Source organism: Podarcis liolepis (genome assembly GCF_965112155.1).
Source record: "Podarcis liolepis genome assembly, chromosome: 16".
Lineage (NCBI taxonomy): Eukaryota > Metazoa > Chordata > Lepidosauria > Squamata > Lacertidae > Podarcis > Podarcis liolepis.
Genome location: NC_139567.1, coordinates 30,701,273 through 30,725,400, shown reverse-complemented (window position 1 = coordinate 30,725,400; position 24,128 = coordinate 30,701,273). Strand labels below are relative to the sequence as shown.

Below are 24,128 nucleotides of genomic sequence, written 5' to 3'. Positions count from 1 at the left end.
CCCAACCAATTTTGGTATAAATCTCTGCTTATTTCCCCTTAGCTGTCCCAGGAGGGCTGGAAATGCAAGAACAGAGACAATCAGCTGCTAGACCATATACAGTGGTGCCTCGGTTCTCAAACAAAATCCGTTCCGGAAGCCCGTTCAGCTTCCGAAACATTAGAAAACCGAGGCATGGCTTCTCATTGGTTGCAAGAGCTTCTTGCACTCAGTGGAAGCTGCGTCACACATTCAGGTTCTGAAAAAAGTTCGAAAATGGAAGCATTTACTTCCGGGTTTTCAGCGTTCAAGAACCAAAACGTACGACAACGCGGTACTGCTACATCCTGCAGCAGCAAATTCCACAGGTTAACCATGTGCTGTGTGAAAAACCACTTCCAGTTGTCATCCAGTGTTCAGTTTTCTTGGGTCTTTGTTTTATGAGATGAGAGGGGGAGAGAGAGAGAGGGGGGGGGAGAAACTCCTTCCACTGTGCATAATTTTGTGAATTTCTATGGTGTCCCGGCCTCTCCATTCCTCTGTCTAAACTAAAAAGCCAAAAATGTTGTTCCTCAATGTGCTCCAAACCATTGATCAGTTTGGCTGAAGTAGGCACCCTCTATTTGCCCTCTACAGAAACAGCTGGAGATGTTTTTGGTTCCAATAAGCTTTCCCAGTTGGATACCACAAGCATCCACTTGTTTTAGTCTTCTTGTAAATGTATATGCTGTTTCGTGTTTTAATTATCTTGTGTGTGAAGAACAACAACTATGGGCCTTATGAAACACTGTGGGGGGTGTTTTTTTCTCTGATCAAGGAAAGCTTTTTAAAAGAAAAGGCTGGAAAAGACTCCTTGCCTGAAACCCTGGAGAGCCACTGCCAGTCAGTGTAGGCAATACTGAGATAGTGTTCTGATTCAGCAGGAGCTGGCTTCCCATGTTCCTTACTGCTTGGGGAACTCTCCACATTGCAGTTTCAGCACAGACATGACCAAAACGCCCTCTCTCAGTCACACACATACACTTCAGCTGTCCCCACCTGATATCCTACCAAAGAACTGACATGTTACTAAGCATTATCTTTGTAGAGAGCTGTTTAAAAAAACAATTCAAGCCACAGATTAACATGCAATTTGTGGCAATGCTACAAAAGCTGGAGCTAAGCATTTCTCCCTGGCGCCAACACCTCCTTACCTCTCAGCCAGCTCCCAGTCCTCCTGGATTTGCTTCTGCCTGGCCTTTTGGTACTCCTCCCTCCAGCACTTGGAGCAGAAGCCCTGCCAAGCCGGGTTGCCATAGTAACCGCATCCTTTCTTGCAGAGCAGTTCGGACTGGTCCACGTGGATGCCTCGGCGTTCCGACTTCAGGCTCATCTTGCTCCTGCTGTGGTGGGAGGGAAAAGGGGGTTGTTTTTAAATGTCACTCAAATAAGTAAAAGTGGGGGAGGTCCTACACAAATCAAAGAAACCAGCTGGGGAAAGTGGCATGTGCAATGCCAGGAATAAAATGCCACAGCACCTCCCCTCCCTAGTTCCTCAGGAGTTCAAGATAGGTACTAATAAAATGCTACTAGAGCAAAGCCATCTTCCAAGTTGCAGAGCTCCTGTTATGCAATCCTAGAAATCCTTCTTTCTCAACGTGGAGCCCTCCAGATGTTTTGCATTACAACCCTCAGCAGTCCCTGCCAGCACAGCTGCATGTTGCTGGGGGTCAATGGGAGCTGTAGTTCAAAACATCTGGAGGGCTGGGGAAAGATGTCATAGAGTGTTGTAACTAGATAGATTAGCAATGAGTTCCATGAGTCTCGTCATGGAGGAGAAGGCTATCAATGGCTTCGAGCGGGGATAGCTCAGCTGTGCCGTCATGGTCGGAGGCAGCAATGCTTCCAGATACCAGCTCCTGGAAGAGAGAATGCAGATTTCCCACAGGTATATGGTTGCCCACTGTGAGAACAGGATGCTGGACTAGATGGGCCATTGGCCTGATCCAGCAGGCTCCTCTCATGTTCTTAGAAGGTAATACGCTGCAAGATTTAGCAGCAAAAGGAAACACACACACACTGGCCAAGACAGTCCAGAACTTGAGCTATAAACATAAAATGGTCCCAAAAAACAATATTTGAGGCCAAGCTAAATAGCAGCCTGGCTGGTGACCAGCTTATCTGCACTAGAAAGAGAGAAAGTCTTGGCACCAAAATCACTATGGGAGGTTGTCAACTATTTCACCAACCTGCCACCCAAAATATGAGTGCTGTTTGACTGAGGCAATGCCATGCTTTGCATTCAGGGACTGTAATTTTTACACATGCATCTCTCTTATCATGGCAATGCCTAGAGTGGGCAGCACAATTATATACAGGGCTATGTGTAGTCTGTGTGTAAAACAGGTCTGTGACTATCATTCTTCCACCATTCTGGCAGAGATGAGTCAGGCTGCAGAAAAAGCCAGGGGTTCTCCCCCTCCTGCTGTGACCAGCTCACCTCCCCCCTGGTCTCCCAGAACCAGAAGACGGCAAAGCAAAGACAGAAGAGGGATGAAGAGGGTGGAGCAGACAGGCATGGCGACGAAGTTTCAGATTGCTTGGGATGGAATCAGGGGCGGAGGAGGAGACTTAGGCAACTGTGGAAAGGCCAGGGACCTTCAGTCTGCACAACTGCCTTATAGGAGCAAGATTTACTGGGACAAGTTGCTGGGCTCACTAGGCCCAGCCTCCTGAGTTGACCTTGTTTCCTTGAATAAAAAGTTAACTCTACTAACGCCATGTAATTTATTGCCATCCTGCTCCTGACAGCCAGCGACACACACCCAAACATAAGAGAAACAACCTCATGGCATCATGTGATAAGAATATGAGTTCACAGCAATTCAGTATAATTGCAGGAACAAGAGGCCAACTGCAGAAAACTATCAAGACAGCACAGAGAGAAAATGCATTATCAGCCACCCTGATAGCTATGAAGTTATCACCAGGACCTAGAAGGAAAAACTGACACTGTCAAGATTTGTCATGCAAGGTACGCGCTGTTATGCAACTCACTCAAAGTGTGTCTGCAAGGAGATTATGCAAGGGCTAGTCAAGCAAACTGTGTCCCGCCCAGTGGGTGGAGGCCTGCAAGGACAGTGTCATTCCTTCAAATGACCAAAATAAAACAAGCCAGCAAGGAGGGCCCAGTTGGAGCAAGAGCTGTGTGCAAAAGCAACCTGAATAGAGCTGGTAGGCAAGGGAAGTGGTCACTTCACAAGATGCAAATATGAAAAATATACAGAGATTAAAAATGGAGGTAGAATGTTCATCCAGAGGGAGAGAGAATCCAAGAGTAGCAGCAGTAACGCCTTTATTGGAACTAAACAGTCACCAAGCAAGCAAGCAAGCACTGAGTTCCTCAGCATTCTTCTTCAGGTTAGGGGTGTTTTGTTGCTGGTTTGTTTTGGTTTGTGTTTTGGTTTTTTTTGCTTAACATAAAAAAAAATTGAGAAAGAAATAATGCCATTGTACAAGACTGAAGAGCCCCAGAATCTGCACACTTCAAGTTGGAACAGGGGAAGTATCGTGCAGAATTACTCAGCCTAGGCCCCCCTTGAAGCAAGGGGTTCTCATTCTACCCAACCTCTCCATCCAGAAAGACAGGGAAAATATCCTTCTGCCCAAGATGGTGAGGTGCCTCTTGGTTTAGCTGTCCCAGTGACCTCACTCAGAATAAGGGAACTGCACAGGTTCATGCGGAACAAGGAACAAACAGAAAATGATTAAGCCTGTCCTAACTAAGCCACGAGAAGGCAAGCAAGTCTTCTGCTGTTCCTCAGGAGCAGCTGACAACCAGTGAGTGAAAACACCCTTTTTCTAAGTAGGAGGTTGAAAGCAAACTTGGCAGCCCAGCACTGATGGGGAAAAAGGAGAGCTGCTTTTGCAGGCCAGGAATACATCTAAGAGTGTGCAAATGTTTGCTCCTTCTGAGTCAAACACGCAGAGACACTCCGGCAGAGGCACTCAGGAATGTCACCGGTATGCAAGAAGCCTTGGGAACGGAAAGGACCGGGATGACTTCATCATCAGGATTTTCCATGAATCCTCTGCAGGATCTAGGAGGCAACTCGACTCCAAAGCCACACTCAGCACACAGTGGGATAGCTGCCCTTGACCCATTTAATCCAGAAAGGTGCTGAGAAAGAGGGGGAGAGGGAGGGGTTCTGCAACCCCTGACAGGCATTTTGAAAAGGCAGTCAAGTTGTGAGGTCACCAGAGAATCATGGGGAGGGGCTGAGCTGCCTGCAAGTCAAGACAGCAGCCAGAGCTAGAAAGCTGTAGGGGTCAGGAGCTCATTTTTATAAGGGCAGCAGTGTCAATCTGCTACAAAAAGAGAAACGGAAACAATAGCCGTGCAGCATTCCAGCAGCTACATCTGAAAAATGGGGTGGACAAGGGAGGGAAGGGCAAGAGCCCGGGGGGGGAAATCAGTTCCCAGGAAATCCTCTTTAACACAGTTACCAATTTCTTGCTAGTGACAGAAAGGGGGGTGAGAAAGAGGGCACAAACACAACTGGTTCCTGGATTTGGCCATGTGGTGTCCAAATGCTGATCTTCTGCACACAGGGTAGGGAATTCAACTTGTACCAGAAAGTCTGGGGTGCACACCTTCACTCAAGTTGGTGGGAGAAACTCTTTAGAAGTTTCACTTTCCAAACCACAGTAACATACCAACATCAAAATTGTTCTTCCAGCAGAAGCCCCTAACATTTCCAAGCTTGCTTCCCCAACGCACCCCGCCCTTTTCCGATCTAATAAACTAATCGGCTCCAGATGATTAATCTTCGGAACAAACTGGCTGGAGCCACGTCTGCGCTAGAGGCAGCACCAGGCTCAGCGGCCGGGGGAAATGCAAGGGGCAGCAGGCAGGGACAGAGGGAGAGAACTGGGATTCAAGCTGCAGGAAGGACCGAGGAAAGGAAGTTGGAGTCTTCCTCTAGTTTCAGAACTCCAAGCATCGTTTTTCTTCAAAAGCGTGAGAGAAACACGAAGAAAAAACACTGGGCAGATTGCCATGCTGATGGGTCACCATCAGCGAAGAGCCACTGTCTCTTCCTGGTACAGCACACTGTGCTGTGTATGCAAAAGGTCCCTTCAGTTATGGGATGCCTTAGGCTGAATCCGTTGGCCCCTTTAGCTCAGAACTGTTTACTCTGGCAGCAGCTCTCTAGGGTTTCAGACTCAGGTTTCTCCCAGTGCTACCCAGAGAGGCCAACGATGGAAACTGAGCCCTTCTGTGTGCAAAGCAGACACCCAACCACTGAGCTACAGCATTTGCCCTTTAGGAGAACCATAGAATTGTAGAGGTGGAAGGGATCCTTAGGATCATCTAGTCCAACCCCCTGCAATGCAGGGATATGCATAAGGTATCAAACCGGCAACTTTGGTGTTATCAGCACCACGCTCTAACCAACCAAGCTACCCAGGCTGAAGAGATGGGAGAGGACTCTTTATAAGAGACTCTGGACAGCTGCTGCTAGTGAGAGTCAACAGCACTAGGGGACATGAGCCCAGCCAGATGGGCAGGGTATAAATAAATTATTATTATTAACAAGAGTAAGGCATCTTCATGTGTCCATATACACTTCAGTTTAGTGTGTCTACGGGTAGATTTTTAAATCTGCTCACAGGACAGAAATGTCTGTTTACCTCCTTGTACTCAATTCTCTGTTAACCCCCATAGGAAGCCTCCCCACCCCCTCTACCGCCCTTGGGATAATGTTAGAAATTAACCAAGTGTCCAGCACCTTTTGCGACTGACACTTGTCCAATTGCAACCACATGGAGATATCTGGATGCCATGTTGGCGACAGACATCTCCATCTAGCTGGCCCCTCCAGCTCTCTTAAGCAGATAAGCAGAAGGGCTTCCTTATTGCATTTATATCCTGCCTTTTTCTCCAAGGAGTCTATGGTTCACACTGCTCCTCAGTTAATCCCTCCAATAACCCTGTGAGGTAGTTTAAGAAGCTGTGACTGGCCCAAGGTCACCCAGTGAGCTTCATGACTAAGAGGGGATTTGAACTGTGATCTCCCAGGTCTTAAGTCTGACACTAACCATTATATATAAAGTATATAATTGTAGGTAACCTACCATTTGTGGTCATAAAGGACCACCTTGTCCTCAGGGGAGGAGAGAAGTGACCCACTATGCAGCACTTAGGGTGACCAGTGTTGGTCCTACTCAGAGTAGGCTCACTAAAATGAATGGGCATGACTTCCTTAAAGGTAAAGGGACCCCTGACCATTAGGTCCAGTCGTGGCCAACTCTTTTCTCTAAACTAAAGAGTCCCAAACACGGCACTTTTTCTTCATACTGACACATCATCTACTGCATGAAGTATCTTAGGAGATGCTTCAAGGAGTAAAGGTAAAGGGACCCCTGACTGTTAAGTCCAGTCGCGGACGACTCTGGGGTTGCGGCGCTCATCTCGCTCTATAGGCCAAGGGAGCTGGCGTACAACTTCTGGGTCATATGGTCAGCATGACTAAGCCGCTTCTTGCGAACTAGAGCAGCACACGGAAACGCCATTTACCTTCCCGCCGGAGCGGTACCTATTTATCTACTTGCACTTTGAGGTGCTTTCGAACTGCTAGGTTGGCAGGAGCTGGGACTGAGCAATGGGAGCTCACCGCATCATGGAGATTTGAACCGCCGACCTTCTGATCGGCAAGTCCTAGGTTCTTAGGCCCCTTCATTTTGGTGGGTCTCCTTTTGAGTGCAGTTTAACTGGAAGCAACTCAACAGATCTACTGCCAGGTATGACTATTACTATTATTAATTTATCCCTTTATAGATCACCTTTCACTTAAGTCTCAAGGGCAATGATAGCCATATAATCAAAACAATAGGTTGAAAAACGGTTTTAAAAATCAAAGATAGGTTTAAAAAGGCAGAGACCTCAAAACATTCATGCAGCTGGAAACAGCAGCTAACATTTGATAATATCCATAATGCTAAAATTATTTTTAACATTCGATACCATCATTCACTGATAATATAATGTACAGTTGATCCATAAGTAATAAAGATATAATAAGGTAAATATAATGCATTAACTGATAAGCACAGAGTTATAGTTAACTTGCACAATAAAGCCGTCGTAAATATGATTTACACAACATATCTTTCACTTTGATCTTAGCCACATAATACGATGGGTTGCACCCAATTCTAAGCTCTACCCAAAGCTGACCCAGTGAAACCACTGAACCTAACTGAGCCAGTGTGGTGTAGTGGTTAAAGTGTTGGGCTGAGATCAGGGTTCAAAGCCCCATTAAACCATGCAGCTCCCTGGGTGACCTTGGGCCAGTCCCTGTCTCTCAGCCTAGCCTACCTCACAGGGTCGTTGTGGGGATTACACGGAGAAGGGGGGAGAAGAACCACGTTCCCCACCTGGAGCTCCTCGGGGGGGAAGAAGGTGGGACATCAATGCAATAGATAAATTAACAATAGCAGGGCCATTCAGTGACAAACACGATAATTACAGCAATTAAAGCTCCCAGATTACTCAATAAGGAAGGAGAGATGGGAGGATGCGGGGCCCTTTCACTCTCCTTCCCCCCCCACCCCACCCCCAAACTCCATAGGGTTTTGAAACCCCTTTTCCCCTCCCTCTTCAGCCAGGCTCACCTGGGGGGCCCTTCGCCGCCTCCTGCGTCTCCTCACCAGCTTGTTTCTCCTTCTTCCTCCTCCTCCTTCTTCCCCCGCCCTTCGGCGTCCTTGCGTCACTTCCGCAGCGGGGCAAGCGAAGGGCGGCGCCGGGCGTCCGATCGCTCTGCGCACGTGACGGAGGCTGAAAGAGGGGCGGGGCGGAGGGAGGAACTTCATAGACGCTGTAGAGATATGGAAGTTTGTAGAGATGTAGGTAGCCGCTCGCTTCCGGGTCCCCGTGTGGTTAGCCCGGCTTAATGCGCGGAAGCACCACGCGTGTGCACGTGTGCAGTCATGACGAGCACGAGAGCACTTTTGCCTCTTCGCGAAGCCAGCTGTTGGTGCATGTCTCACACATAACCAAAAAGGAGGGAAGAGCGTGAGTGGGGAAAGTTCCCCATTCCTGATACAGATTTTTTTTTTAAGTAATGAAAGTCAGGGGTTTTTTTGGGGGGGGGGAATATTTGGGTGCTGTTTTTACAAACACACACAGAGAGGAAGATAAGAGTGCTGAGAATTGGGGATACTGTATTGTTCTGTTCACCATCTTACGCACCTATGCAGCTAAAAGGTAGTTTTGTTGTCTGTATTTTTTAAGTTTATACCCCCTCACCCTGTCTATTATTATTATTATTATTATTATTATTATTATTATTATTATTAACCATTAATACCCCACCCATCTGTTTTGGCATGCACAAGGGATAGGCATCATTGTGTCCATTCACATGTTGGACTCCAAGCCCCATCAAGCAGTAGTGGTGTAGTGGTTAGTGTCAGGCTAGGACATGGGAGACCTGGGTTCAAATCCCTGCTCAGCCCTATCTCAGCCTAACCTACCTCACAAGGTTGTTGTGAAGATAAAATGGGAAGTGGGGGGAACAATATACTCCACCTTGAGCTCCTTGGAAGCAATGGTGGGATATAAAATGTAAAGTAATTATCATTATACCAGCATTGCCAGTTACCAGGAATGGTGACAGTTAGTGTCTGTCATTTGGAGAGCATCATGTTGGCTGGCTGCCAGAACTATTTTAAGAGCTACAGCTTCCAGAACAGATACCTGAGTGTGCTTTTTTCCTCCTCCCTACCTGTCCCCTTTTCCTCATCTTTCATTGCTTTTTTTAGGTTGTAAACCTGAGGACAGAGACTAGCTTGCTGTTGTTTTTTGAAGCTATTCTGGCAGAAAATAAAAGTGGTAGGGGGTCTCCTAAAGGAAGGAGCATATTATGATACCCACCCAGCCCTGCTTTTAGTGTTTGGCAGCCTTAAAAAAAGATAATTGTGAGCGAAGTTAGCTAGTGACCATAGTGAGATAATTTATTGCACGTTACTGAGACACAACACGTTTCAATACAAAATATGGGCTGTAAAAGGGGAGAGAGGTGAAATAACATACTTGAATGGTTTTATCATTGCAATATCTACTGTTTGAAGACAACAAACAATTCCCACCTTGCAAATCCATTTACATTTCTCATTTTTGCAGAAGGCATTGAAGGTCGTAATGCATAGAGACATCTGGGTAAAATATACTCTTAAAGAAATGTTTTAACAGTCATAATGAATCGCTTGCCAAATCTACTAAAGGAGTATGCTCAGAATCCTTTTTTATCTCCCCATAAACGAACATCAGCTTATTTGTACCGGGAGGGCAGGGGGAGAGGGATGAGAACAATTCATAGAACCCCAGACTACTCTAATCACGTGTCTTCCTGGAAATAATTTTCACTGGGTGGCATTCAACTAAGTTTTACTCAGAGTAGACTCACTGAAATGAATGAACATAAGCCATGCTGGATCAGGCCAACGACCCATCTAGTGCAGCATCCTTTTCTCACAGTGGCCAACCAGATGCCTCTTTTGGTAAGCACGCAAGCAGGATCCAAGCACAAGAGCCCTCTCCCTTCCTGTGGCTTCCAGAACTGGTATTCAGAAGCATTACTGCTTCTGACCATGGAAGCAGAGCATACTCACTGTGGCTTTCAGCCATTGATAGCCCTTTCCTCCATGAATTTATCCAATCCTCTTTTAAAACCATCTAAATTGGTGGTCATCACTGCCTCCTGTGGCGGAAAGTTCCACAGTTTAATCATGTGCTCTTAATTCAGCCAATAATAGGCCAATCCAATAAAACATCTGGCTGTGATGATCCTGCATGCTCCAATCCCCAAAGAAGCATGCCAGCCATCACCAAGCTGAGAAAGTTTCCATGCTAACAGTAACTTCTGGCCATGAGATTTGGGGGCTGGCTCACTGACACTTCATCAAAGTGCGGGAGAAGTTTCCATCCAGGTATAGTCAACAGCTAAAGCACCCAAAGCAATAAACAGGCACATTTTTATATATCTATATATAACCGTTATTTTTGAATTCATTTAAGAATGCAACCTATGTGGTCTGAACAAGCACCAAGGAGTTAAAAAGAACCACCCAACACCTGCCCTTTGGGGTCAGGGGAGTGGAAATAAATTAAATTTCAACACAAACATGTAAAAGAATTAACCAATACAGACACATAAATAAAGCAGGGATTTAACACAGAGAAAGTTCAGACATTTGTAGAGATAATTCACTTCTGAAACCTCAGCATCTCTGAAAAGTACTTTGTCCTTCTGTCCTGAAGGTCGGAACAGCAGCAAAAAGTCACATGCCAGTGGAAGTGGTGTAAAAATAAAGTGCTCCTGTGCACTTCCAACGCCAGGTGGCTACAAAACAGCTAACTATGTCTCCAGGGGTGCAGTTGGAAGGAAGATTGTGCAATGGTGTGGCGGTGCCCCCTAGGCAAGTGCAGGCAAGTGAGACCAGCGTGGGCCAAAAAAGGCTTGAATTGCAGGTTAGAGCCCTTCCAAAAACCTCAATACACACCAACTGGCATATACCTCTACTGGGACCCTGTGTGTCAGCCACAGTAGCATGTGTCCTTCCAGAAGGATTTCTCTTCCTTGAAGCAAGAATCACAGGAGAGACCCTAGTTTGCTGCATAGCTATGAATGGAGGTCAAGTTCTCTTGCCAAGATAAGACTCCAGCACGCTATCAGCAGTGCCACCGTTTCTCGGAACGCAGGGCAAGGCCATGGAGAAGATGGCAAAACCAGCCAGCTACCTCTACCTCACCACCACGTGATCTTGAATTCGTAAATGGGGCGCTTGCAGTAGTAGTGGTTGATCAGGTGCTTATCGCAGACCCCAATGCACTGGTGGTCCACCGTGATGCCCCTGCTGGAGAGGTCCGTCACGATGCAGTGGAGGAGGTCGTACACGTCCGCCACGGCCTCCCAGGGCCCAAAGGACACGTCCACCTCACAGTGGTGCTCAAAGAGCTTGGCCTCGCCCTCGCTCCGCTCAAAGCGCAGGGAGTTGAAGAGCGGGCACTCGTAGGGCGTGATGGGCATCTCCTCCTTGAAGACGCAGATCTTCAGCTTGGCAAAGCGGGCCTTCCGCTGCATGGCGCGCAGTTTTGCAATCTCCACAATCCGCTCCAGGTGCTCTGAAAAGCAAGGAGGAGAGGTGTGTGAAAAAACAAACATTGAGAAGATGCGCATTCCTCAAACGGGTGCCTTCAGATGTTTCAGGCTTCAACCTTCCACAGCCCCAACCAGCACAACCAAGCTCCTTTCAGACCAAGTACAGTGGTACCTCGGGTTACATACGCTTCAGGTTACATACGCTTCAGGTTACACACTCCGCTAACCCAGAAATAGTGCTTCAGGTTAAGAACTTTGCTTCAGGATAAGAACAGAAATTGGGCTCTGGCGGCGCGGCGGCAGCAGGGGGCCCCATTAGCTAAAGTGGTGCTTCGGGTTAAGAACAGTTTCTGGTTAAGAACAGACCTCCGGAAAGAATTAACTACTTAACCCGAGGTACCACTGTATTATATGGCTGGGATGCAGGTGGTGCTGTGGGTTAAACCACAGAGCCTAGGACTTGCTGATCAGAAGGTCAGCAGTTCGAATCCCCATGACGGGGTGAGCTCCCGTTGCTCCGTCCCTGCTCCCGTTGCTCAGTCCCTGCTCCTGCACGTCAAAGTGCAAGTAGATAAATAGGCACCGCTCCGGCTTCTGGTTCACCAGAAGCAGCTTAGTCATGCTGGCCACATGACCCAGAAGCTGTATGCCAGCTCCCTTGGCCAATAAAGAAAGATGAGCGCCACAACCCCAGAGTCGGCCACGACTGGAACTAATGGTCAGGGGTCCCTTTACCTTTATTATATGGCTATGCTGGCTGCAGGTGATGGGAGTTGTAGTCAGGGGCAGACCTTAGAAATATGCCACCCTGTGCCATTTGACACCCTTACAGCACCTGGTGCAACCACACCACTTGCACTGCCCTAAATCTGCTTCTGTTGCAATTCAAAACATTGGGAGGGCACCATTTCAAAAGCACTTCTGGACTGCTGCAAGACACCCCCACAAGCTTCCTGCCCCCACCCCTTCAATTTACCTTTGTAATATGGCATCAAGCCCAGGAAAGCCTGCCGGACTTTTTCTCCTTTGAGGGGCTGGAGCTCTTCAAGAAGGTCTAGCAAGGGTCCAATGGAATAATATTGGGCTTCCTTGTAAACTGCCCTCACGCGTTCCCTTGGAGGCAAGTCGCCAGACCGCAGGAAATTGAGCACATCCCTAAAAAAATAAAAGGCAGAAGGAACTTGAGTATACATGTTGGTGGATGGCTACCTGTTCCCAAAACACACACTCCATCTCCTTTTCATTACATTGCAGGCAACAGTGTTCAAAACTAGGGCTGTAGCTTTCAATAGACTAATTGGTTAGATCAGTGTTTTTCAACCTTTTTTGGGCAAAGGCACACTTGTTTCATGAAAAAAATCACGAGGCACACCACCATTAGAAAATGTTAAAAAATTTAACTCTGTGCCTATATTGACTATATATAAGTAATTCTCTTGAATAGGAATCAAATAAACACAAATCAAATAAACACAAACACTTAACATTAGTGGTGGATTCAAAAATTTTAGTAACCAGTTCCGACATTCAAGCATGGTTTAATATTTTTTTCTTTAATGGCAAACAAAAACGTCGCGGACCGTTCTCTGCTCAGCGGGGATCGATCCGCTGATCCCCGCTGAGCCGGCGGATGGCAGCTCCGTCTCCGCACTGTGTGCGGAGAGGGAGATGTCAGAGCCCCGCTGCTCTCTATGGGGAATCGGATGAGAGCAGACCGCCTGTCCGCTCTCATCTGATCCCATCCGATCTGATCCCCACCCAGGACGGATGGAAAATAGGGTGGACACAGTCCGGCGCCTGCCTAGTGGGCGAAAATGTGACATTATTTTTTTTAAAAATCTTTCGAATTTTTCAATTTTTCCCACGGCACACCAGGCAACATCTCGCGGCACACTAGTGTGCCGCGGAACAGTGGTTGAAAAATACTGGGTTAGATCAGCGTTTCCCAAACTGTGGAACTCATACCTCCGGGAATATGCAAAAGGGTTCAAAGGATACAGGGCAGATTTTTTTTATCTTACTTTATCATACTCTAACTTTTATATAACTTTTATATATTGCATTTGCTCCAGACTAGATAATATAATGTTATTAAAGCTACCCCAGAATTATCTTCACCCAAGAAACTCCAACTGGCCCAAGCAACCCAAGCAGATGCTTAGATCCAACCTGTTTCAGTGAAGCAGCCATATACCACAGGGGATTCTGGGATGCACATGGTGGAACAAATGCTGCAGGCCTTTGGGGCTAGCCCAGAGAGGGAAATTCTCTCAAGGGGAATCATACTGTCTTCATGTTTGTCAAGATAACACTGCACATGTGTTTCAGAGTTTTCAGCCATTTCTATTTTAAAAGTTGGGATATAGGAACAAAACAAAATGGGGTCTATTTGTAGGGTTGCCATATTTCAAAAAATGAAAATCCAGACACAAAAGTTGTTGAGTTTTTTTAGCAATAAAAAATAAAAAATCCCACCATGAGGCTTTGAGCTATTTTTAAGGGAATTCAGCTAAATCTACACTTCCAACATGGCTTCCCATATGTCTGGATTTTCCCGGACATTTCAGCTATTTCCACCCAGATGCCATTTCCAAGGGCTGAATCCCAGCTATGTCCGGGAAATTCCAGACGCATGGCAGCACTAACTTAAGTAGCTGATTTTGCAAGGTCAGGATATTACACATTTATTCTGAAACAGGAAGGTCAGCATTCCAAGGGCTGAAGAACCTTTTAATATCCTGTTTCCAGAGGCAAAAGCAGCACAGTCACTTTGACTAATCAATCCTATTAGTGACCACATGCAGCACAAACAAAGGGCATCTGTTACTTGCCGTCTGACCCTGTCCAGTGCTCAAAGTCAGGGCATGAGACGGAAAATCCGAAGGGTGCCCCACCCCATTCCAACCATCTCTTGAGCTGAAGCTCTTATGCAGTTTCCATTCATATTATTATTACTGTATTGGCCTGAACATAAGCCTCACTTTCCCCCCCAAATTAAGACCATGAAAAGTTAAAGTACGGCTTATATTCGCAACTTTATGGTATGCAGCCAGGAGCATGGGGCAAAGAGCGCCAGGAGTGCAGCAAAGCGGCGCCCTCCCCGTGCGTAGTCCCCAATCCTCTACCCCAAGGCTGGGAAGGGAGAGAGCGAGGAAGGGGAAAGGCTGTTGGCAACTCAACACGGCTCCCCCCACCCCCGCCCCCAGCATGCAGCCAGGAGCAGTGAGGAATGGGGCAGCTTATATTCGGGTATTTTTTCTTTTCTTTTCCTCCCTCCAATTTTAAAGGTGCAGCTTAAATTTGGGTGTGGCTTATATTCGGGCCAATACGGTATTATTAATTGCTTGATTAAACTTATTAATCACTTTTTTACAAAAGCAACTCAAAAGCGATTCTCGGAAGGAATTAAATAGCATTTACATCAAAACTAGCATTAAACAAAACAGATAAAAAAGACTTAAAGCAAATTTGCATTTTTAAAAGGCAAGATTAAGACATCCCACCCACTCAAGAGAGCCAGTGTAGTGTACTTTTTTTTTAGAGTGTCAGACTAGGACCAGGAGACCAGGGTTGAAATCTGCACTCAGCCATGAAGTTCATTGGTTGTGTCCTTGGGCCATTAACTGCCTGTCAGCCTAACCTACTTCACAGGGTTGTTGTGGGGATTAAATGAGGCAGAACCACATACATCACCTTGGACTCCTTGGAGAAAAAGGTGGGGTTTGAGTTTAATAAAGTAATAAAGAGGCCACAGATAATTAAAAGCCAAAAGCCTGACAGAAATGTATTTGCCTGGTGCCTAAAAATATGTAATGATGGCACCAGGCAAGCCGCCCTGTGGACAATATTCCACAAATGTGAATCCAGCACGGAAAAGGCCCATTGCCACACTGCTACCCTCTGGATCTGCCTACCACCCAAAAAAGCACTCAAAATCCACCACTTCCAGTAATACAATATATACCTCCAACCACAGGAATATGTCAGGGAGCCCTGGTCCAGCAGAGTGCAGACATTCTGACCACAAACAGCTCCACCAACATTGTCCTTCAAAACAATTACCCCCAGTTCTTAGAATAACAGCAGCATAGACTTGTAAAGTTAGAACAGACTCCAAAGGTCATCTGCTCCAACCCACTGCAGCAAAGGAATCACAGCGAAAGAATCTCTGGCAGTCATCCAACCTCTGCTTAAAAACCCCAAATGAAGGAGTCCACCACCTTCTGAGAGAGTCCGTTCCACTGTTGCACAGCTCTTCCCATGAGAAGGTTCTTTCTCATGTTTAGTTGGAAACTCCTTTCTTGGAAGTCTAGACCTTGTCAGCTGCTGTTCTTTGGCCGCCTAGAGCAGTTCCCCTCACCCCAATGGGAACATGAGTGCGGAGGTAGAAGGGGCATACAGATCACACTACCTCCAAGGGGCAGAGGAACCGCCTTGCTCCTGGAGCTTTTGTGGCTAAGGGAGTGCCGCAGGCAAAGAAGACATACCCAAAGAACTTCCCATCTCGGTCAATAAAGTATCTCCCCTCCGCATCCGTTGGGATGTAGTGTCGGCCACTGAACATAGCCGAGAGCATTGTGTCTTCGTGGCGCCGCAGTGTTGACAACCTGGTAGTGAAATAAGCTCCTCCAACATTCAGTGGAACCACTTCAGGGAACTGGGAGGAAGAAACAATTTGTGTCGAAATTCAGCACATAGGTCAGCATTCAAGTATCATTTCCCATCAGTTGAAAATTTACACTTGCCCAATAAAACTTCCCAATCTTCCCCATGCCCTACATCCTACCCAAATCTGCCCCCTAGAACAGATTTAGAGGGTATGCAGTTCCTCGCAGTGATGGATCAAGTTAATTCATGCTGCATTGAATACAAACAAGCCAGTGTGGAGAAAGTGGATGAACATTTTTCTCCTTTTTATACTTTTGATTTTTATTTTATTGCATCTGTATCCCAAATTTTCCTCCAAGGAACTCAAGGTGCCATACATAGTTTTCCTTCTCTCCATTTTATCCTCACAACAACCTCACAAAGTTAAACTGAGAGGTAGTGACTGCCCCTAAAGTCACCCACTGTGAGAGCTTCATGGCCAAGTGGGGATTTGAACCCTGGTCTCCAAAGTTCTAGTCTGAGACGCTAACCACTACACCATGATGGCTCTCAGAGTACTAGAACCTGATTGGGTAATCTTAGAAAGCTGAAGGGTGAGAGATTCAGGGCAGGCAAAAGAGAGGACTTTGTCACACACTGCGGAAATCCCTGCTGCAAGATATGGGCAATGGCCACCAGCTCAGAGAGCTTTAAAAGGAGACTAGACAAATTTGAGAAGAGGGAAGTGGTCTATCATTGACTATATTTTACTTCTTTAAGCGAGTGTATATCTTTCCTTCCTAATTACTAATCTATTTACAAAATAAAACAACATGAGCAAAACAGTAAAATCAGTTAAGAACAATAAAAAGATGAATGTAGGGCAGATAAAAACAAGGGAACAGCTTGAAACTTTAATTTTTAAAAAACAAAAACAAGAGGACAGTTTAACTATGTGCTCTGTGAAGAATGGTGGTTTTTTTTTACCTGTTCTTAATCTTCCACCCTTCAGTTTCATTGGATGTCCACGAGTTCTAGTGTTATGAGAGAGGCAGAAAATTTTTTCTCTATCCACTTTCCCCATGTCATGCGTAATTTTATAAACTTGTATTTTGCCACCTCTTACTCACCTTTTCTCTAAACTAAAGAGTCCCAAACGCTGCACTTTTTCTTCATACTGATACATCATCAACTGCCTGAAGTATCTTAGGAGATGCTTCAAGGGGTAGAGGTAAAGGGACCCCTGACCATTATGTCCAGTCGTGGATGACTCTAGGGTTGCAGTGCTCATCTCGCTTTACTGGCCGAGGGAGCCAGCGTTTGTTCGCAGACAAAGCCGCTTCTGGCGAACCAGAGCAGTGCACGGAAATGCCATTTACCTTCCCGCCAGAGCAGTACCTATTTATCTACTTGCACTTTGACATGTTTTCAAACTGCTAGGTTGGCAGGATCTGGGACCAAGCAACGGGAGCTCACCCGTCGCAGGGATTTGAACCGCCGACCTTCTGATCGGCAAGCCCAAGGCTCAGTGGTTTAGACCACAGCGCCACCCGTGTCCCTTCAAGGGGTAGCCCCACACAAAGCAGCAATCCAGCCTATGGCACATGCCTTCAGGTCTGAAATTCCCAGGTGGTGCACCAGTCTCAGATAGGTCAATGTACCTTAGACCATAGCTGCTGTCTAGCCATGAAACACCAAAGCCCGGTGCAGGTTTACTCCCACCCCTATATGGCATATTCCCAGGCTCAGGATGTCACTGGGTATCAGTTGCAGGGGAGCAACAGCAGAAGAGAGAGCTGTCACCTTGCCGCCCTATACATGGTGGGTTTCATGGAGGTGGCCTGGTTGGCTACTGCAGAAGGCAGGATGCACGGGGCTAGGTGGACCTTTGGACTGATCCTGCAGGGCTCCTCTTAGGCTCATGTCACTGCTCAAAAATGACTCAGCAGCAGATGACTTTGTGTAGAAGGCAGAAGCAGAAGGCAGACTGTGAGGAGACAAGGAAGGGTGGCACTGGCAGAGTCAGAGAGAGGGCAAGCGATCAGTCGCTCTGGGCTGGCACCTGCACCCAGTTCTGCACATCCATCTCCAAGATCAGCTGGAGCTGCAGACTGTAGGGTTTTCAACTACTGAAGAGTACTAACAGAACTGCAAGCCACCAAGCAAACACAGCTTAGCAGGAGTCTGTAAATCTCCTGTTTTCCCTCAGCTGCAAAAACAGGACAGTCATGTGATGTGCCCAGTGGACTGATATCCGCTCAACTGATGATTTTGTGCCCAGACTCCTCCTGTCACCCCCTAGTTGGGTGTATAGAACATGCTAACGCCAGGAAACCTAACAAGTCTGAATATTCCTAACTTACACTGAGTTTTCTCAGTTGTGAGGCTGGAAAAACCTTAGCAGCCAGGGTATTAAAAATGCTAGGTATAAACACTTTTTAAAATCAAAGTTGTTTTGAAAGTCATGATTTGTGAATAGCTTCTAGTTCACCCCACCCTTCAAGCTCAGGGTGGGTTACAAAAACAAGAAATCAGTAATATACATTTTTTTAAATGTCCATTTAGGGCACTGGTTCCCAAACTTTTTTGAGCCACCCCCCCCGGTTCCATACACTCAACCATACCGTACCCCATAAAAAACAGTGGTTTACACAACTCACTCCGGCAGATAAAAGCAGCATAAAATTCAAAACAGTAACAATTGCACATTTACTCAAAATCCAATTAACACTATTGAGTTTAATCCAATCAACAAAACTGCTGAACTTGAATAGTCATTTACACCTCCAGCATCCCCCTGCCACCCCCTTGCCTCTTAGTGCCTCCCTAGGTAATCTCACCACTCTACCCAGGGGGCTTGACCCTGCGCCCACCGCTACAAGCCAGGCTGAAAGCAGAGTATTGTTTTGGAAAGAAGCTGATCCTCAGTGTTGCTCTGGGGAAGCCTCCAGGGAGAGGACCATTCCAGTGGCAGCCCCTGAAAACTGAAGCAACCAGGGTACAAGAAGCACCAGCTCACTCACCTGCTGAGGCAGGAGGGACAGGGCGTGCTCTGCCTGGGTGGCCGTCGGCGTGGCAGGTTCTTGAGAGTCATCCTCCGCATCCGAACTCGACATGGCATCGCTCACTTTGGTCTGCCCCGTGACTACCACCATCCCTCCGGCTCTTGTAAGCAGGTCTGCTGGGCGGGCAGCCGTGGCAAAGCTGGCAGGGAGACAAGGGCCATGTTCATTGGGATGGGAGACCACAGCAGGGGAGGGGGCGCTTTCCTTAATAAAGAAAGGCCACTGAGGGGCAGCAGGCACCCAGAGATGCTCCACGCCAGCCCTTTACGAGTGTCATTGCTATTCTCAGGAGTGAGTCACAACACTCAGGACTGTTCTATCTGCTGCCAGTCAGGAGCACACGCGCACGCGGGGAGGGGATCCAATTTGCACAGCAGCGCCAGGAAACCTCCCTGTCAGCTTTCGCAGCCAGAGACTCCCTCTCTGGAGGAGACAGCCGCTCTTATTGGCCGCCTAACCAGCTCAACCTGCTCTCAGCTGCCCAGGCTGTCATTTTACTTGCTCAAATCTGATTAGCTGCTGGGGACACCTGCTGCTGAGCAGCCATTTGGCAATCCACACAGCTGTCAACCAAAGGCGCTGTCTGACTGGTTCAGCATGCGCTTGGCCACACCCCACTATAGCCTGTGATTCCCCAACACCACACTGCCCCTCCACGACCCTTTCGAAATGGACAAAGGAAAGCATTCCTTGCCCGATCCACAGAGTTCCACCAACATTATTAATAGTGGGGAAACTAGGGCGGGGGAGGTTTTGGCAGCAGCATAGACATTCAAAATCAAGTTAGGAATACTAATGGTCAATCAGAAAAGGGATGGGGATTCAATTTTTAAGTTAGTTTAACCTGGGTTCTGAAGTGCATGCAGAGATCGCCGAAATTGCTTCTTATAACCATTTCATTTCTCGGTCATCCAGACAAATCCTGATATGTAACGGAGCAGAACATCAGCACTGCAAGCAACTGGCGCTGGAATAAGGAGGTTTGCCTGAACGTCTGAAATGAAAGTAAGTCAGCTGGACTGATTGCAAGGGGATCCATTTGTACTACAGATTGAATTTCTGACCCCTGCACCTCAGGCTGGAGGAGGCACAAACTGGCTATTTTTCTCTCTAGATGGCAAAAAGGCATGAGCCTACACGAAGGAATCGGGCAAAGTTACCACATGGACACAAAAAGGCAATCAAAACAGCAGCTCTCAAGGAGTCAGTACATTGCAGGACAGCGAGCTCAAACCAGCACAATTTTGGCCAGCAATGTCCCAAATAAATTCATCCGATTTCATCGTAATGAAATCTATTGATATCTTTCACAGTCCACCTCAAATGGCCAAACAGAATAAACCTCTCTGCACTTTATTTATTTATTTATTTGCAGCGATTTCCTCTCATTTCATCTGTTTCAGAGCCCCACACTGGTAAGCTGCAAAGGTCTGGTGTGCAGCTTCATCGAAACTACTGTTCTAAATTGAGCTTGAAAGACAGTCTCATCTAATTGATTCCATTACGTAGGAAGATGTTCTCCCAATTTACAAATCGCTTACCATTAGATCACTTCCTCATAATGCCTCAACAAGCAATTTTGTCACCTCTCCACATAGCTGGATAAATCATTTCCTACAACTGACGTTGGGTGGTTAGAGTTAGCCTGTTGCAGTGAAAACAAATCTTGTGGCACCTTAAAAGCTAACACATTTTTAATGGCAAGAGCTTCCCACAAGAGTCTGTCATAAAATAAATTTAAATGTCTTCAAAATGTCACAGAAATCATTGTTGTTTTCTGCTACCTGCAAGATTTCCTTGTTGCTGTGAAAATTGCTGCCCAGCTGAAAGAATATTTCAAATGTCAACTTTCAGACAGAAGAACTTAGCAATAAAAATTGTTCTTACTTGATTTAGAAAGACCTTAACCCCTTCATTTTTTTTTAATGATGCAAGGGACCACCAGACACAAATCTCTCAGCTACCATTGATTCCATTCTCTGCTTAAGGAGGGGGAAAAATATTCAAACCAACCTTCAAGACATCCCAGATGTCTGGCACTGCTTTGAAACTGCAATGCTGACCCTTAGAAATCTGAAATATTTCTCCAGCTGTTATTCCGGCATATTTTGTATAATGTGATGCAGTCCCAAGAACACAAGAAGCTATGCCCTTAGATCATGAGCCTCTGAGTGGGCAAAGGGAATGTCTGTCAAAACATACTAAATAAAGGATCGCACTGTATAGTCAGGGGAATAGGTAGGTTTCTCTCAACAGCACAGAAATACAGCAAATTTCAAAGAGGAAGGATTGTAGCTCAGTGATAGAACACCAGCTTGGGAAAGATCCCAGTTTCAATTTCTGGAATCTCCAAGAAGGGCTGAGAATCTTCACTGCCTGAAACTGCCAGCACTAAGCTAGAATCACTATAAAGCTCAAGGTTGGTCCACACACTTTTTCCACCTCTCCATTGTATCTTCACAACAACCCTGTGGTTAAGCTGAGATATAGTGACTGCTCCAATGGTCACCCAATAAACTTCATGGCTGACTTGGTGGCGATTAGAAGCCTGGTATCCCTGATCATAATCCAGCACTCTAACCGCTACACCAGGCATAGGCAAACTCAGCCCTCCAGATGTCTTGGGACTACAACTCCCATCATCCCTGACCACTGGTCCTGTTAGCTAGGGATTAGCTATGGGAGTTGTAGTCCCAAAACACCTGAAGGGCCGAGTTTGCCTATGCCTGTACTACACCATACTTAGAGCTGCCATTTCCTTGACATTACAAAGGTGGAACTGATGCCTGGGGAAATTTCCAAAAGGTGGCACTTTGTATAACTTTCTTACACAGTGGTCTTTAAAAGTCTTCTACTCTGCTGTTGCCCACCACCTATAGATCAGTCTAAAGTTCTTACATAAAGACAGTGGAGACTGCTCCATTAGGGCAAATGGGGCATTACCTCACCACTCTCTGTCTATCCTCTTCCAGCCCTGATCTGCCTGTCTTCTTACTTACAACCAGCCAAGGAGGTGGCCTAGCTGGCAGCCTCCTCTTCTTCCTTAATCTCAGTGTTGCCCTTGTCAAACTCAGCAGGGAGAAAGAGAATGGGGACAAAAATAGGATGAGTTGGCCCTGCCTGTTATTGGTTCTGGCCGCACCTTCTATTGGGCTCCCTGCCTTCCGCCCCATCAGCCCCAATGGGCACCACCTGCCACTGTTAGTAAAGTTCTCACAATGGGAGTCCACAGTCATTCCATCTGAGTGGATTAGCAGAAAGGGCTGCTCAGGAGGCTCAACAAAAGTGAAGCAGAGCCGGTTTGGTTTATGGCTCTTTTTTGCTTCAGCCATAAGGGACCTAAGGAACCACCTTTCTCCCTCCTCTGCTGTCCAGGGGGAGCGGAGTGCAGATCACAACACCAGTCTTGCCCACAGGGTCCTGGACGCAGGTGCACCAATTATATGGATGATGAGAGGCAAGGCAGCTCCAGGCTGTTTTTCAGCTAAGTATCGCAACAGGTGTGGTGTGCCACTGTGCTAGACAGACCTGTTGTGTATCAGAGCCACTAAAATTGTGATTAAGCCACGCAGCCTGTGCCAGCAGAATAGTCCCTGTATACCCCCCGCAAAACTGCATGCATATAGGCCAGTGGTTCCCAAACTTTTTGACAATTTGAAAACTGCCAGCTTGGTTGACATCAAACCACGGCAACCGAAGTTCAAATGCCCATACAGCCACAACACTTTACTAGGCAACATTGGCCAACCACTATCTTTCAGCCTATTGTACTTCACTGGGCCACTGCACGAATAAAATGGGGACAGGCTGCTTTGCCACTTTGAGCTCCTTGAAGGAAAGGTGGGCTATAAATGCAATAAATAAAATTAAAAAGGAAAAAAAAAACCTTTGCCCAGAGAAACATGCCACACTCAACCCACACTCACAGATCTAAAAGATCAAGCTATGTATAGCCTCTAGTTCTCTGGCCTTAGATGATAAAGGGCAGAGAGACGCCACGCAAACAAAAGGGAGGGGCCACAAAATGGACCACCCTTTTCCAAATCTGGATCCAGGAGATTGTTTTAGATTTTTCTCTGCATTGTTTTTATGCTGGTTTTAATGAGTATATTTCTTTATTGTGTTTTAGTTGTTTTTAGATACTGTTTTGTTTTGAAAAGGGATTGGAAAAAAAGAAATTTATTTCCCCCTTTTTTCTCCAACGAGCTTAATGCAGCATATGTGGTTCTCTCCGTCATTTAATCCCCACAGCAACCCTGTGAGGCAGTGACTGGCGTAAGGTCACCCAGTGGAGCATCATGGCCAAGCAGAGGGAGTTTGAACCCTGGCCTCCCAGGTCCTGCTCCAACACTCTAACCACTACACCAATAGCCCATACCACACAATATCACTATACCACCCTGGCTGATTATTTGCTTAACTACAACTCGAATAGTCCTCTAACCACCAGCCTTAGTGGCTGGGGCTAATGGGAGCTGGAGACCAGTTACATCTGTGAACCCAAGTTTGAGCCAGTGGAGCCCAGGAGGTGGTCCAATGGGGAGTGGGGTGGCAAATGCTTCGCCCTCCTTTCTTCTGCCCTCTCTCCACCCACCCATAGTTAATGGGCTTCCTTTCTGGGTCGGACGCCAAAAAGGGGAGTCACCAGCAGGATCTCCCCCACTTAATAACAGGCAACAATGCCCCATCCGCAAAAGGGGAGATCTACTAATATGTACCTCCAGATGGAATCATTTAAAGAGAAGGGGGCGTGGCCATCACACCTCGCCCTCTGTCCCCGCCCTCTCCGAAGAAGGGGAGGGGCCATGTTGCCACAGCAACCTCCCCTCCAGCCCCGCCTTCGCCCTCACCTGTCTGGTTTTCCCTCCGTGGGGAAATGACGGCGCTTCACTCCTCCTCAGCGCGTCCCACCTTAAGTATATATATTTATTCCCCACCCCCGACCCCCTCACGCGAGGCCCACCAGCACCTCCTCAGTGCCTGTCAGCTTCGCGCCTGTCAGCTTGTGCGCATGCGTGTCACTCCATCCGGGTACCTCCCGAGCTAACGGGACCTAGGTGGGGAGGAGGCAGAGGGGGAAAGTAGGCGTTGCAATGGGAGGGGCGTGTCGTAAGGAACCCTCACATCCTATTGGTTCAGTCCAAAATACGCGAGGAGAGGGAAAGCTCTGTCTCCCATAGCGACGAGAAGCGGTGAGCCTGCGGCTTTCTTGCTGCCATAGAAACAGAGAGGGTCGCTTTCTTCTTTCGACCTACTGTCTGAGCGGGTACCATCTTGACTCATCCCGTCTCCATGGCAACGGGATGCAGGCCTCTTTTGTCTTCAGCCTTTCATAATGATGGAGAAGGAACCA

General features: G+C 47.0%; 2 protein-coding genes across 8 annotated transcripts in view; both read right to left on the bottom strand.

The window, feature by feature from the left end:
- The window catches only part of RABGEF1 (RAB guanine nucleotide exchange factor 1), a 28,123-nt gene extending 20,323 nt beyond the window's left edge, over positions 1–7,800 (bottom strand). For 2 of the 5 annotated variants that reach the window (XM_083479323.1, XM_083479321.1), the window contains exons 1-2: positions 7,636–7,748; positions 1,173–1,361 (exon numbers count right to left, since the gene is read on the bottom strand). In XM_083479323.1, coding sequence (XP_083335449.1) covers positions 1,173–1,351 — 179 coding nt within the window. In that variant the 5' untranslated portion in view covers positions 1,352–1,361; positions 7,636–7,748. Of the gene's footprint in view, positions 1–1,172; positions 1,362–7,635 lie in introns of all 5 variants that reach the window. The other 3 variants (XM_083479319.1, XM_083479322.1, XM_083479320.1) reach the window with 3 other exon arrangements.
- Positions 7,801–8,955: 1,155 nt separating this feature from the next.
- On the bottom strand, positions 8,956–23,783 carry KCTD7 (potassium channel tetramerization domain containing 7). 3 transcript variants are annotated; one of them, XM_083479430.1, is made up of 6 exons: positions 23,626–23,781; positions 19,620–19,769; positions 18,734–18,914; positions 15,611–15,780; positions 12,100–12,278; positions 8,956–11,146 (listed from the first exon to the last, which is right to left on the bottom strand). In XM_083479430.1, the coding sequence occupies exons 3-6, from the start codon at positions 18,863–18,865 to the stop codon at positions 10,770–10,772; spliced, it is 858 nt and encodes a 285-aa protein (XP_083335556.1). In that variant the 5' UTR covers positions 18,866–18,914; positions 19,620–19,769; positions 23,626–23,781; the 3' UTR covers positions 8,956–10,769. The 3 variants fall into 3 exon arrangements, with proteins under 3 accessions (XP_083335556.1, XP_083335557.1, XP_083335558.1); XM_083479431.1 differs by lacking the exon at positions 23,626–23,781 and adding an exon at positions 20,718–21,368 and having other exon boundaries at positions 19,620–20,458; XM_083479432.1 differs by lacking the exon at positions 19,620–19,769 and having other exon boundaries at positions 23,626–23,783.
- Positions 23,784–24,128: the final 345 nt, after the last annotated feature.